This window comes from Haliaeetus leucocephalus, unplaced genomic scaffold (assembly GCF_000737465.1).
Source record: "Haliaeetus leucocephalus isolate CR32 unplaced genomic scaffold, Haliaeetus_leucocephalus-4.0 Scaffold417, whole genome shotgun sequence".
Lineage (NCBI taxonomy): Eukaryota > Metazoa > Chordata > Aves > Accipitriformes > Accipitridae > Haliaeetus > Haliaeetus leucocephalus.
Window position 1 is genome coordinate 2,152,294 of NW_010972853.1, and position 13,240 is coordinate 2,165,533.

Here is a 13,240-nt window from a genome sequence, read left to right on the forward strand (position 1 = left end):
ATCAACCACAGGGTAACCATGGGCCTGTTAAATTTTGCAATGACCTGTAGTACAGAGTTTCTTGATATGTGGAGATTTGGCACAGACCTGTGCTTTATTAATCTGTTCCAGTATCATTGTAATAGGCCCCCTGCACTCCCATGTCTGGCATTTGCAAAGGCAAAGCCAGCTGAGATGCCTCTGTCCCGGTTGTGTTGGCTTGTCTGTGAATGTTGACCACCAGTGTAATGTGGTTGTAAAAAAGGCAAATGCAATCAGGTGAGGTACCCCCTAGGAGACTGGAAAGTACTAAATGCCTTTACACAAGGCTTTGGTGAGGCTGCATGCTGCCTTTCAGATGCAGTTGTGGTCACCCATGTCTGTGAAGCGGAGTGAGAAAGATAAAACCCAACTCTTTTATATGATGTGCACTGAAGCTGGAACAGGTGCAGAGGGAGAGTGGTGAGCTTTTCTTTTGAGACTAAAAGAGCCCCTTATCTCTAGTCTTGCAGAGTGAGGTCTTTAAGGAGAAGCTTTTGATATTTATAAATATACCAAGGGGTAAATATGAGGGAGGGAAAAACCTAGCTAAATTGAAGGGCAATAATCTACAAGAATGAACAGATACAAGCTAGTTATGATTATATTTGTGCTGATAATTAGAAGGCAGCTCATTAGAGGGGTGAGGTTCTAGAACAACAGGAATAGCGGGAGCAAAACTACCTGCATGGTTCTAGGGAAGGGCTGTGTTCATTTATGAGAGGGATTATACGATGTGGTTGTCTACAGTGAGGAGGAACAAGACTTAATGATTCAGGACATCTATCCCAGTCTTAGACTTCCTAAAATAGCTCACAGGTAATGTTTGTAGCTAAAGGGTATAAAATGTGTCTGTCTTAACTCAGAACAGCAGATATATAGCTGGATAAAGTGGCTTGCTGTGTTATGTATACTTATGCTATTATGTATACTTAGGGTAACTTGAATCTTATGTGCAAAATATGAGCCAGGTGTCCTGGCAAGTGGGTACAACTAGAGGGACATCCTAAGCTTTTCCATCCTGCAAAGGCAGATGAAAAGGCAATGAGGCTGAGTGACTTTATTGGTCTCTCCCAAGTCTTCATCTGTTGCTTTGGTCCCAGTTCAGGAAAGCACCGAGTTTGCCTCTGAGCAGGTGAGCAGTTCCTTTAATAAGTATGGATTTCAGTGTTTTGATGAAGCTGATGAAGTAATAACTGTTCTGGCTTCGTAAACATTTGTTATTGTAGGGTAATACAGCTGGCTGCTGGACTGCACACACGGAGTTGATATTATAAACCTTTTTGTGAGCGTTCACAAATGCCTGAATTTGATTAAGGACACCTATTACCTACATTTTAGATATCTTTTACATGAGCACAAAGTATCTGAAGTGTTTTATTTTCTTACTAGGTAACTGTTTAGACAACTTTAAAAATCACACCTTTTTCAACTTTGTGGAGTTATGCATATCTCTTGATGTCTATAAGGACTTCAGTAGACCTGCATGTTTTGTCTTCAGCCCTAGCTTATTCCTGCCTGAGATCTCTTTATGTTTTAACAGTGCGATTGTTTAGATACTGTGGTACAGCTACTCTTCCACTCTTATTATGGACTGACTGTATCTAGTTAGGGATTGGGAATTGTGTTGCTTCATACATCACAGCATCTTAACACAGTCTGTACAAGATAAGGCACCAGTGCCTTAAGTTAATAATGGGTGTGTGACCTGAGTTATGTTTAAGAGGTTTTAGTGACTTGAAAGTTTACAGCCATACTGGTACAAAGGAGGCAGAAGTAAAAATACTCCTAGTCTATAACATGCTGAGCAAGGCTGTGAGGATGGCAGCAAGGCTGTTTGTGGAATATACAGTATGATGCATTAGTAAATTATTTACTCAGTCTAAAGGTAAAAGTTTATTTGAATATTTATCTGTTATCCATTAAAAGAGTGACCTCTGGCAGGGGGCAATATCAATATCTTGGGATAGTACCATTTCATCTTCTGCTTGCAGAAGAAATGGCCTCTGTTACCAGTCCTGTAAGATGGACCAAGGAAGACTAGGCACAAGGGGTGAAAAGTTTGCCTCAAATACTTCCCTTCTCACCACCTTCTCTTCCACAGGATTTTTAGAGAACCTCAGACAACATCCCAAATGGATGATTAACTTCAAAATGGCAGAACTCACAGTGGAGAATGGCAGCTGTACGGACTGGCAAAAGCGATGCCTTGTGTTGGAGTCCCAGCTCTTCAAATTCCGCTTGCAGGCAAGCAAGATTCGAGAGCTGTTAGCTGAAAAGGTGAGGCAGTGGTGGCTTCTTCCACTTTGCACTGAGTTATGGCCTGAAAGCAAAAAAATCCCTAAATGTTGAGCTGTCCAATAAAGCTGTTACTTGCAGTGAGGATTTCTTCCTTGATTACAGTATGTCATTGCACGCTGCTTATCACTTGAGATACAGAGATGTGCCTGTCAGAGTGGTGTAAAGTGTCATTAGTGAAAATAAGAATTTGGCCTTGTTTACTGGAAAATCACCAGATATTCGACTTTACTGGAAGACACTGTACCAGCAAGATTTTGGATATCTAAAGCGACTGAGGCAGCTGCAGAGCAAAGATGGATATTTTGGATAAGAACAGCAGGGTCGGGACTTGCTGGCAATAGAAAAGCTTACAGGAGTGCAAATTGTGCTGTGCTGTTAAGAGACTGGACAGGGGTACATGTACTGCCGTAGTGTTAGAATAACATTGCATATCCAGTCAAAACATTCTGGGGATACTGAAGAGCAGGACTAAGATACTTTGAGATCTGGATGTTAGAAACTTGCATGGCGTCTGTGGTTTTAGAGACATCTCCTACCAATCTCTTTCAAGTCCCCTAAGTAAACTCATTTGCAATCCTAAGGGAGAGGACTGGCAAAGATTTGAGGGGTTTGTTGTGGGTTTTTTGTTTGTTTGTTTCCATCATGGTGTGAATTTTTAGTGTTTTTTCTTTACCTTAATTTGACTTATTTTTCAATTTTAATTAAAGCTTTTTCACTAACCTCTAATTTGCATAAAATCCAACTTTGTAGGTTGCTGTGGGGTTCCTCCTTTGTTGCAAAATGTGGCTTACATTATCACAGTCCAGTCCAAGGTTGCTCAGATATTCAGTTACCATTGGAAAGTGAGAACAGTTTCTTTCAGTCACAGTTTGCTAATGAAGTTGAAATCTTTACAGCTGACTGCAGTTTACTCCAAATGCTTTTAAGCTGTACCCGATGACAGATATGTTCTAAACTCACTTTTGCGCCATTTTGTTTTATGTAACTTCTATGTGCATGTTCTTTTTTTTTGTTGGTTTTGGATGTAAAAAACATCCAAATGACATCCATTTCAGAGTGGAGCAATATTCATCCTTGCTTTCACTGTACTTGTGTTTCCACTAATGCTATATATTGCATGAGAGATTCATTCCACCCTTCATATTTTAAGAAATTATGCAATTCTAAGCACCCTCTTCATCTTTTCAAGGTAGCTTCTAAGATGGACCTTAGTGATTATTTACCTTGGAAAACATTGGAAGTGGTTGTAAAGTCAATTTAGATAGAGGCGCGTTAAAAATATCATGTGGCACAGGTCTGGTAAAGACAGTACTCATGCAATACTCTGTTTGCTGCATTATGGAATCTGTGGCCTCATGTTTTTTTAATTTCTGCTTTGAGAAACTTCTGGCTACCCCCGCGCAAAACAAAGAAACCCACCTATCAAACTTTCTTTTTGGAGAACAGGCTTGCCAGAGATCTTTTGACTATCTCTTCAGGGAGGTTTGTGGGCCATGGCAGAGAATGAAATTTTCATCTGCTTCAGGGGGCTCCTCAAGGAAGGGGCCTCACTGCCCTTAATCCAGCCTTTCAGTCAAAGCGATGTTCCCTTTGTTAAGATTAAGGAGCAGCTTGGTTCAGTGATCAGGTTACTCTGTAACTACTCATACAGTGCGTCCTAGGCTTACTTGAAGGGTCAAAGAGCTAGCAGATTTGCAGTTCCCTACTCTGAATGTCATGTGGGAAGGGGAGAGCCTTGGGGACCGTGGGGCAGCTCCAGCAGGCTCTCCTGATGCAGCTGGACTGGAGTCACCAGAGCTGGTGCTCAGCGTACAATACTCATGCTGAACACTGCTATTGCGAAGTGTCCCGTGCCTCAGGTTCCTGGCAGCACTGCAATGGCTTGCTCAGAGACCCTCCTTCCCTCCTTCTCAGTCACCACAGGGCTCCCCAGCAGCCACAGCAACTGGGGCTCCTGTCCACGCTGCATCCTTCTCCCCCTCAGATGGGCAGTGATGCAGAACCAAAGGAGGCACCTGCTTTATGCATATTGATGCCAGCTCCAGGGATTTTTATCATAGATTTTATTGCAACTGTGGTTTTCAATTTTTTTTTTTTCCTTACAGTTCTATCTGTGAGAATTAAGAGATTCAGACTTATTTGAACGAGTATTGCATTTTCAAAAATGTTTTTTGGAGGAGTGGTGGAGATCTTGAAAAATGTGAAGTGGGCACAGTTTGAAGCTATGTTGCCAACATGTGGTGAGCATTGCCCCTGAGATCCTCTGATATGGTTTGCAGCAACAGGAAAATCTAAAAAAAATAAAATTATTTGCCAGTGAAAATGAAGAACAATGTTAACAGCGGTGTGATACTTGCTCACCAGCTAGGTTGTCTCAGGGGTCTGGAAGCTACTGATTGAAAGGCTTGGAAGCCTAATTCCCCCACATTTAAAATTAGTCTTTATAACCAATTTTATGATTTTAAAGCAGACTCTACTGTTTTAACTCACAAAAATACCCCAACCACTCATGCCTGGCATTGGTAGCACAGTGTGCGCTAACAGTTTAAATACTTCAGATTTTTAAAATCCGCTTAGATTGAATAATCTAGATCGCTGTTCAGAACATGAGGAATTTAAAACTCAATGGTTTAACTGCCAGTGCCCTAGTTCACATGGAGTGAACTTCCACATTGGTAGCCTGGTCTCAGCTATCAAGCGGTGCCGCCCAAGCTGCGCAGAGCCTGGCTGCTGGTTGGTGTGGCAGAGGGACCCCAGCCCCTGGCCTCCAAGAAAAAACTCTGCCATCCTGCTGGACCCCCACAGAGCGCTGGACCCGTGGGTCCTGCCTTGTTGTGGATGTCAGCAGGGATCTGGTCTCTTTGGAAACAGGCACTTTCTGACTTTCTTGTACGCACACAAAGAAAGGAATAGTCCTCTGGTGGTGAGCGACATAACAGGCTGTTGCCTTGGCAGCAAGATGACCTGGTTAGGAGTGAGCTCTGGAAGAGAACAGCAGTAGGAACATGAGGCTGAGACGTCCAGGAACTTTTTTCACTCAGTTTTGTTTAGCATGTTCTGAGCCATCAGGAGAGGGAAAGCCTGTGTGAATGGTTGATAGGAAGATCTTTGGCAGCTTTTAGAAGGGCCGTCTGGGTTCCTTTTAACCTGCTTCTGTCTTACTTTAATAAACAATGAACACTTGGAAAAAGCCTCTTTTGTCTCATGCAGGCATGGCTATACAACTGGGCCTGCTTGTCTCCATACAAGTTGTCTGTGCTAATGTTTGGGAGAAGAGTTACTTGAATTTGGCTTGGTCACTAAGGTTTTTTATGTGACCTGGGTCAAGTTGCTTAGTAGCATTTGTCAAATTATAAAGCATTTTGAATGAAAGGACCCATGTAAATACTAAGCATTATTATTATTTCATTGAGGGATTTGAAAGAGCCTTACAAGCATGGATGTATTAAATCTGAATGGGCTCCAGTGAGACAGCTGACATTGGGAGTGGGTGGAGTAATCATTTTGTGTACATGAGAAACACAGCAGTTATTTAACAGTTCATAGTAGGACAACCCAACAATGTAGTACAGGAAGTTAAGAAGAGTACAAGTTCATTTAAGGCTATGGAGGGAATTATGGTGACAAAAGTAATTGATTTGACTGGAACTTAGCCAGGTCACCCTGCTTGCACAAGAAGTTTCATAACTCCTTACTGATCGGGAGTGGTCCCAACATACATTCTCTGTCCTGATCAGGATCCAGGACTGCTAGCAATGCAAAGTCAAACTGTCATGAGGCTGGAATAACAAGGAGTTTTTCAGTCAGAACAGTGCTGTCTTAAAATAACCCGAGTCTTTCGTGGAGATCACCCACCTTGTGGAGGATTGAATTATTAGTCTAAGAGAATAGCCTTTGGGAAAAGGCCCAGAGATTCATCTAAAGTCTGTGCTGTGAATGTAGACCCTGTCAATTCATCAGAAAACTAGCAGAGGCCATTCACTCTGAAGCTACTGTCATAAACAGTCTTTGTTTCACAAGGTGTATTATGTCTCCAGTTAGCATCTGTCTTTCCCCAGTATATTTTGCTGCTACTGTGATGACTATCCAGAGACTAACAGATAAATGCATGGGTAGATCACTGTTCCTAATGGACACAGACTCATGTCGTAACCCAGACCACTGCTGTTGGCGTTAGATTGCCTTGAGCTCAGACTCTACCAAGACTCTCAAAGACTGGGTCTTCGGTCAGAGCAGCTTTGGCTGTCTGTGCAATCTTCTGTGGCGTGTCTCTGTTCCTCTGCCAAAGAAGTGTCCTTGATTTGGATATTAAGCTCCATAGACTGTGATGTCTTTGATTGCTCCACTGAAAAAGCAAACTTGAGAGGTATCATACTAAATGTGGCACTTTCTGATCTTCATGGTTTGAATTTGTTATGGCATGGCTTTTTTAGTTATATGACCGTTGAGGTGTCTACGTATACATACCTTTCTGATCTGTTTGTCAATAGGTGTCAGCCTGCTCTTATGATCAATGTGTATGTATGAAAAGGAGAGTTGTCTTGTTGCCATCTGAAGGAAGGGAAATGGAAACACAGGAATGCTGTTGTCTCCATTCAGGGTGATCGACCCAGGAGGAATAAGTCCCATTTTCAGAAGTATTAGTTTGGTCCTCATAGTGACGAACCTGAATACTTCGCTCCCGTGCTTTATCAAGAATCATAAAATGCATTGGAGAGAAAAGGAGCCCAGTTCCCCTTATAGTTTGTTTTCTGCTTGAAGCATGATTCTTTTAATCTTCTGAAGCTGCTCGTATGTCATTCCTTCATTAGTCAAACACAAGTAAATACTGGAAACTCTGTGAAGCATTCCTCAAATTTTGCAGTTTAGTGGATGAAACTTAGTGTCACTGACTTCATATTACTGGGCTTAAATCTGAGACCTGTCGAAGCAGGGCAGGTGGAGGAAGATGACCTTGCAAGCACTGAATGAGATCCTTAGTTGCTATTTGAGGGGGGGAAAAAAAAAAAAAAAGACTGGGCTCTAGTGGTAAGCTGTTAGAGGAACTCCAGGTACATCTGCATTTCACTGAGAATGAAGTGATCTATATACATTTAGAATAAAATTCTGTTCAGTGTCCTTTGACTTCAGTAGCAGCAGTGCTCAGATAAAGAATCACAGAACTGTCCGTTTGCGAAACTCTTTAAAAAGAAAAGAAGCATAGGAAAATTAAGATCATTGTTAATCTTGTCAGTTATGAGCCTGTGATGCTTTTGAAGTCAAAGCAAAGTATTCATTGGTTGTAGTGTGGCATCATAGAGAACCTGCTGTGAGATTTACAAGATGTATTCATTTTTATTTACCATTGTGCATGAATCCTAGCTGAAATAAAACCAGGAAAGAATGGCACACTGTAGACAGGCTTCTTGCAGGGACAGCCCATGGTGTGTAAATTGTAGAGACAGGGTCAGGACTTTGGGACTATTCCCTTGACCCGTGTAATGAATGATGAAGCTCACTAATGAGAAAACAGTTCTAGTAAATTCAAAGTAGGGCAGAAGACTGGAAAAGGTCAAAGGCTTTTTTTCCTGGTCAAAGCTGTCCAGTTAACCCAAAAGATGCCAAAGATCTGTAGACCTGCACAAGAAATGGAAGATTCCTGAGTAAAACGGGTGAATTTCCAGGTGATGTTAATTTCTTTTCTTTCTTTCCCCCTCTCCCCTCCTTCTCTTCTGGCTCTGAAGATGCAGGAATTGGAACAGAGAGTGATAGAAGCAGAGCAAAGAGCTGAGGATGCAGAGAAACAGGTAAGAGATTCTCTTATGGTTCCTCTGGTACAAGCCCAGCAGTAACTTACTCTAAATTCCCTCCAGTCTAGCATACAGACAGCACTCTGCAGTGCTGTTCTCTGCTAGGGAACCATTGGTTTACAGTGGTGAAGGATTTTCTGGTCTAATTCCCAGTCTTTGAGCCTGAGCTGTGAACAGGCACCTAATTAGCTTCAACCCTAAGTGAAAACCAGCACCTTATATCTGCCTCTCAGCTTCACAGGCTTTACCCCATCATCCATGATAGGCATGCTTGGTTATGGAAAAGGAAGGGGATGTTGTACCTCAGGATTAAAGTGCAGAGATAGAACTGCCTGGCAGATCCTCAGAAAACAAATACTTAAGAGTACTGGTAAGGACTTGTCTATAAGTAGAGGAGGTTCTGTGAAAGAAGTAAGGGTGTGTCTGCAAAACCTATCAGTTGTTTTGGACTTTCTTTTTAATAATTACTGCCTGGCTTGGGAGCCCATGGAGAAAAACAGTAAGAGCTAGATTCATTGCAGATTACTGTAACCATCTAAAAATTAGGCATATTGTCTAAGCTAGTCCTTCTATGCTTCTTGAATAATGGAGAAGGGGAGAGAGAGACTTCAGCTTCTGAACAGGCTATGAAGAATAATGGACCTTTAAGAAGCAGACTGTTGTACAATCTGTGCTGTAAGGAGTATTATAAAAACAAAAGAGCCAGGAAGGGCCAGATGGTCTGAGCTCCTGCATCACTGCAGACCACTGCTGAAGGGAAAGTTTGAAGTGAACCAACTCGCTCTAGCTGGACAAGAAAGAGCTGCACGATGTAGCATTGAGTCAGAGATTAAAGTCCAGAACTAAAAGCTGTGCAAGATGGCCAAGAATAGCTGTCAAAGATTCAGTAGTGAAGGACTGAATAGGTAGTGTTATAAGCACTGGGAAACATACTGCCTAGGAATCAAGAACTTGAAGTACCTGGTAAGGTATTCTGTCTGCAGAATGTACTATTCCATGTCAGTTTGATACTGACATCAAGATTTTTTTCTGACCAGCTTAAATATAGGAAAGATGCTATGTCTAGTCACCATGCTGTTGGCATCTATGCTAGATCAGCAACTGCCAGCCAAGAGTTGTTCTTGAGAATGATATCAGTGAGTCCACACCTGACCAAGACCAGCAAAGGTAGCATTGTCACTGTGACAGCACCAGCAGGAAATAGAGTTATTGCCACAGGCCAATGAAGGGGGTTTCATACTAGCAGACACCTCAACGGCAGAAGTATTGTCCATGATATGGTAAGATGCAATGACAGCAAGGGAGCAGATGGAGAGCAAGTCAAATCCAGGTCAGAGAATGGGCAAGAAAGGGAGAATTTGGCTGAGAAGGTGTAGAAGAAATGAGGGTTGCCTTCCCTCACCTGCCACCAGCAGAAATGACGGTTGCCTTTATTCACCTGCCACCACCAGTTCTGCAGCCATGTGTTGGCAGGCCCTAAAGACTAGCAACCCTCAAAGTTTGCCTTTCCAGCAACCTTATCCACATCCAGAGATAAGTGTTCCTAGAGAAATACTTCATTGCTACCTGACAGCCTGAAGAAGTGACAGCATAGGAGTAGGGCCATTCCCTTCCACTAGCAAGTATATTCACCATGAATGAGAAGCAGCTGACAAATGAGAGGGCTCCACATCAAGTACAAAATCCCTTGTTATCTTTCTCTCCAGGAGTCTGGGGGGGTGGATTTGTTAATTCAATGGGCTCCCTGTAGCTGCCAACCTCAATTAAGGAAATCACATGTTTGCGGTCCCCTCTCTGAGCCTCTAGTACAGAGTCAGCATTTGGGCATCAGACAGAAAGGGGGGGCCATTTCTTTTTACTATAATCACCCTAAACTCTAATGAAAACACATCCGACTCAGCAGGCTTAGTTTTCTGGCTCGGATGTTGGGCGCCTACCTTTCTGATTCAGTATGAGGAAGAGGCAGTTTGCTTCTCTGCCTAATGCAGGCAGACAGGAGGACAAAACACAGCTTCTGCAAGTATGAAGTGTAGGCTGTTCGACAGAGCGTGAGTAACTGTCTTGCACAGACTCTGTGAAGTGCTCAGATCATTGCCTGCATTCTGCCTTCCTGGTTCCAAACTCATGCCAAATTAATGGTATCTGGAGTTGGTTTCTTTGCAGATTTAGTCTCTCTGGGTTGTGTTGGAACCAGATATTTTCCCATCATTGAATGTTGCAATTAGCAGGTTTGAGTTAAGTTGACAGAATTCTATTTACCTTTAGAAATGAAGTCTTATAATCCATTGCAATAGGATGAGATAATGATAAAAGAGACTGGCATATCGAGAGACATAGGTTTTGAAGAAAGCAAAGAGGTTTTAAAAATTTGCTAAAAACCTGAAAGGTTTCTGCAGCAGCTAGATTTTAGTGCATTGAAACTTTGTCTGTAGCGAAGGAGCATTACACTGGTGCTTCTCCTGCTGAGATGAACAAGTGTTGGCACTGGCAGGAGCTCCAAGATAGACAAAGCTTCTGAAATATCTAACACAGTAACTGCTTAGCAGGTCTGGAGAAAACACACTTGTCTGAAAGCCAGAAGTTGCCAAACATTGTCTAAGCTGGGGATAGAGGAAGAAGGAACTCTGTAGTACATTTCCCTATAGAAATCTTGATCTGAAGCATATGGCCAGGGTTTTGCGGTATATACCTTGGTAGTGAATAAGGTAAAAAGCTGGCCACAGTATTGCAAGGGAGGAAAATGTGGTGTACCTTGCCGATATGTCTATGTAGACTATGGTGCCTGTATGGTCTCTTTGACTAATAGTGTGCAAATATTTCACAATCCACAGTGTGTTTATCTGTTCATGGTTCAGTTTGTATCTGTTACTGCTTCAGCATTACAAATGAATGGACAATGTTCTTTCCACAAATGTGTATATAAACTGTGACCTGAAGGGTTTGGGGTTTTTTTTCTTCCTTTCCCAACTTCAAAAATATGAAACCTGCAAATACTCTCAGTTAGGGTCTGACCACTAAACAAGCAGCTCCTTCATTTGCATTGTTTTGGCTTTTTTTATCCTCCTCTGATTGTCATTACAGGTCAGAGTTATGGAAGAGAAGATAAAACTAGCCAACGTGAAGACCAGTGAATCAGACAGCACTCTGCACAGGAAATACCAGGAGCTGATGGGCACAGTGCAAGGGAAGGAAGCTCTGATCAACAAATTGGAGACACAGCTAGCAAAACAGGTACAGATATTTTCTACAGGGAGGACCTGTAGCTTTCTTGAGTTGGAGGGACTCTGTAATGTATATTTCAAAGGTACAGATTATGTCTCCATTACATATTAGCCTCTCAGTTGCTTTCAGATCAGCTGTAAAATGATGCCCTGTTCAGTGCAAGATCCTCTCCTTCCTTTTTTCTTTTCAGGCAAAAACATCCATTCAGCCTCAGTAGCCCTTGCCTCTTCATTATAGGAGATAGGGAAGTCCTTTAAGGACATTGACCAATGTTAGTGTTGAGTCAGTGTTGAGACCCTAAGCTGTAATGCTAGAGTCTGGTCACAATATTTTTCTGGCTTCCTAGCATATAGATTGCTCTGCAAAATCATTATATAGCCCATCTCTGACTCTGCATACACTGCTTCTTGGGAAGGGACTTATCCCAGTCTTCAGCAATCCTTTAGCATAGTTCATCTCTTGTCAGATGTCCTCATTATAAAAGATCAGCTGTTTCCCGGTATGGATAGTTCTTAGTCTCTTCCATTCTCAGTTGGTAGAAGGAAGGAGATAAATCTGCAGCGGGGCTTGTATTTCAGCTCTAGTAAAGGCCTTGCTCTGTGGTCTTTATAATGTGAGTAATGAGGTATTCTTCTATGTTGCTAAGTAAATTACTTTTAAATGGAAATCGCTCCCTAGAATTTTACACAAAAAAAATACTTTCCCATTTGAGTTACATTTTACATCTAACTGTCACATATTTCAAGGGCAAAATAGATTGGTAAGCTGTCTGAACTTATTCAGACCATGTGTAGTGTGGACATCAGGCATCAGGTCTTTTGTAGTATTCTGGGTTTCAGGTCACTTTCCCAGGCCAGCTTGCTCAGGCAGAATGTAGATGAATTTTCTGCATTTTGGAGGAGAAAGAAGGTATTCGGAAGGAGCTACAATAGTGATCAAGGTCTGGAAGGCCCTCTTGCAATCAAAGATGGAAGAAATTCTGGTTTACCCAAAAAAGTGCGGTGTGATTTGATTAAAGTCAACAAACACAAGTGGGAAAAATGTTCTATTAGTAGAAATCTTTTTCTTCTAGCAACAAGAGGCAAAGTGAGATTCTAGAAATGAAAGCTGAAGCTTGACAATTTCAGACAGGAAACACTCTTTATTAGGGTCACCAGTTTAGTTTCAGAATGGGATGGGATGGTGGCAGTGCTGGAAGGTCACTAAGGGTCCCTGTAAGGCATCCTAATTTTTTTCACTGGGATGGGGAGAGCTGTGGAGTTCAGAGCGTTAATAAGAGAACACTGAGATCATGTCTGGAACACACAATAGCATGGGACACAAAGAATCTCTAACTGCTTCTGGGTCTTAGGCACAGCACCCATAGATGCAGTTATTGTGCTTTGAGTGAATTGGTTCTGCTTAGAGGCAGGGCTTACTAAGCTCTGTGACAATGCTGACGTCATGTCACTATTCTACTTTAGGACCCTAAATAAAATCTTGGCATTGCACTTCACTGTGTAACGTAGCAATATTCTGAGTCTTTTACCTCTTGATCCCTGATCTGAGACAAGTCCAGGTCATTAGGCATTCAAAGGCATTACCCATGTGATGGATATTCAGAGGACTATGGTAGATCTACTATATGCGCCAGATCATTTCAGACCAGTAGGCACATCTAATATTCTAACCCCAGCAAAGGCTGGTACCTGATGATTAGGAACACACAGAGCCATATTCAAGGAGAAAAATGAAGTAAATATTCCTCTTGAAGCATCGGATTTGTTTACTTTTATTTCATTATGCTCAACTACGAATGTTACTGCTGCCCATAATGTTGCCAAGGTCTATTTTAAAGTCGGCAAACATATTTGAATAAGAGCTTGTAAATATGCAGTTGTGGTGATGAATAGCACATGGTGATTAAAAGC

The 13,240-nt window shown here is 42.0% G+C and overlaps 1 protein-coding gene across 1 annotated transcript in view; it reads left to right on the forward strand.

Annotated features, from left to right (window-relative positions):
• Positions 1-2,172: 2,172 nt before the first annotated feature.
• PLEKHH1 (pleckstrin homology domain containing, family H (with MyTH4 domain) member 1) overlaps positions 2,173-13,240 on the forward strand; it is a 44,899-nt gene continuing 33,831 nt past the window's right edge. The window contains exons 1-3 of the mRNA XM_010574180.1: positions 2,173-2,298; positions 8,043-8,105; positions 11,190-11,339. Of these exons, the coding sequence (XP_010572482.1) occupies positions 2,173-2,298; positions 8,043-8,105; positions 11,190-11,339 (339 nt within the window). The remainder of the gene's footprint in view (positions 2,299-8,042; positions 8,106-11,189; positions 11,340-13,240) is intronic.